This window comes from Trypanosoma theileri (genome assembly GCF_002087225.1).
Source record: "Trypanosoma theileri isolate Edinburgh chromosome Unknown TM35_Tth_26_V1, whole genome shotgun sequence".
NCBI lineage: Eukaryota > Euglenozoa > Kinetoplastea > Trypanosomatida > Trypanosomatidae > Trypanosoma > Trypanosoma theileri.
Genome location: NW_021639868.1, coordinates 121,601 through 122,757, shown reverse-complemented (window position 1 = coordinate 122,757; position 1,157 = coordinate 121,601). Strand labels below are relative to the sequence as shown.

At 35.1% G+C, this 1,157-nt stretch overlaps 1 protein-coding gene across 1 annotated transcript; it reads left to right on the top strand.

Annotated features, from left to right (window-relative positions):
• Window positions 1–64: 64 nt before the first annotated feature.
• TM35_000261400 (uncharacterized protein) lies at window positions 65–1,156 on the top strand (the record flags this gene model as incomplete). Its single annotated transcript, XM_029027877.1, has 1 exon — window positions 65–1,156. A coding segment is annotated over one exon (1,092 nt), but the record flags the coding sequence as incomplete, so codon positions are not given.
• Window position 1,157: the final 1 nt, after the last annotated feature.

Genomic DNA, 1,157 nt, shown 5'->3' with positions numbered 1-1,157 from the left:
TAATAATAATAATAATAATAATAATAATAATAATAATAATAATAATAATAATAATAATAATAGTATGAGATCACGTATATGGAATGGAATCTTAATAACAGCACCAACTCTCATCACACGAGAGAATAAAAGCCAAACTACTACTATATTAGAGAAATCCACTAGTCCTCTTCAACACCCACAAGATAATATAAAACAGAGAGCTATTAAAGCCATGACGGTCTCTATGTCTGTAGAAGAGTTAAAGGCGGCAGAACGGGCACAAAATAAAGAGAAGACGACACCTTTAAAGAATAAAGAAAATAAAGATCGTAAAGAAGAGGAAAAACCACCTTTAGGCATAAGAACAAGATTAGACGCTCATCCATCATTCTCTAAGCAGGATAAAGAGAATAAAGAGAAGGATAAAGAGAATAAAGAGAAGGATAAAGAGAAGGGGCCTAACCAAACGTCAGCGTTATTATCATTATCATTATCATCATCCTTGCCTCTACCATCATCATTATCATCATCATCACGACCATCACTACTAGAGAAAACAACAACAGCAACAACAACAGCAAGAACAACATCAGCACCAGCACCAACAACTAGAAGTGAACCATCATCATCATCATTATTAGAGAAAACAACAACAACAACAGCAACATCAGCATCAGTACCCGCAACTAGAACTGCACCAACATCATTAAAACCCAAACGTCCACCACTATTACCACAGTTGCAACTACCCTCCAGTGATGATGTAAATTTATCTAATTCTGAACTATCTACTCATCAGCCGATAGCGAAGACGCCTGTTCATACTCCAATAAGTGTGACTCCTGGGCAGAAGTTAAGTATGCATGATATCATTAAGTCTCCCATATTACTTTCAAAGTTAGAGAAGCACCGTCAACGTTTGCGGAGTTTCGGTCTATGGTTAGGTGAAGATACATACTCTGAAAACCTCAACTCTACATCAAACCTTTCTTCTGCTTATAGTGCTACTACTAATAGTACTAGTGATATTGCTAATACTAGTGCTAAGACTATTGCTAGACCTACCTATTCACCAAAAGAGAGAGCTGCGCCTCTAAATGGCAGATCCACTAACACCATCAGTAATAATAATAATAATAATAATAATAATAATAATAATAATAATAATAATAATA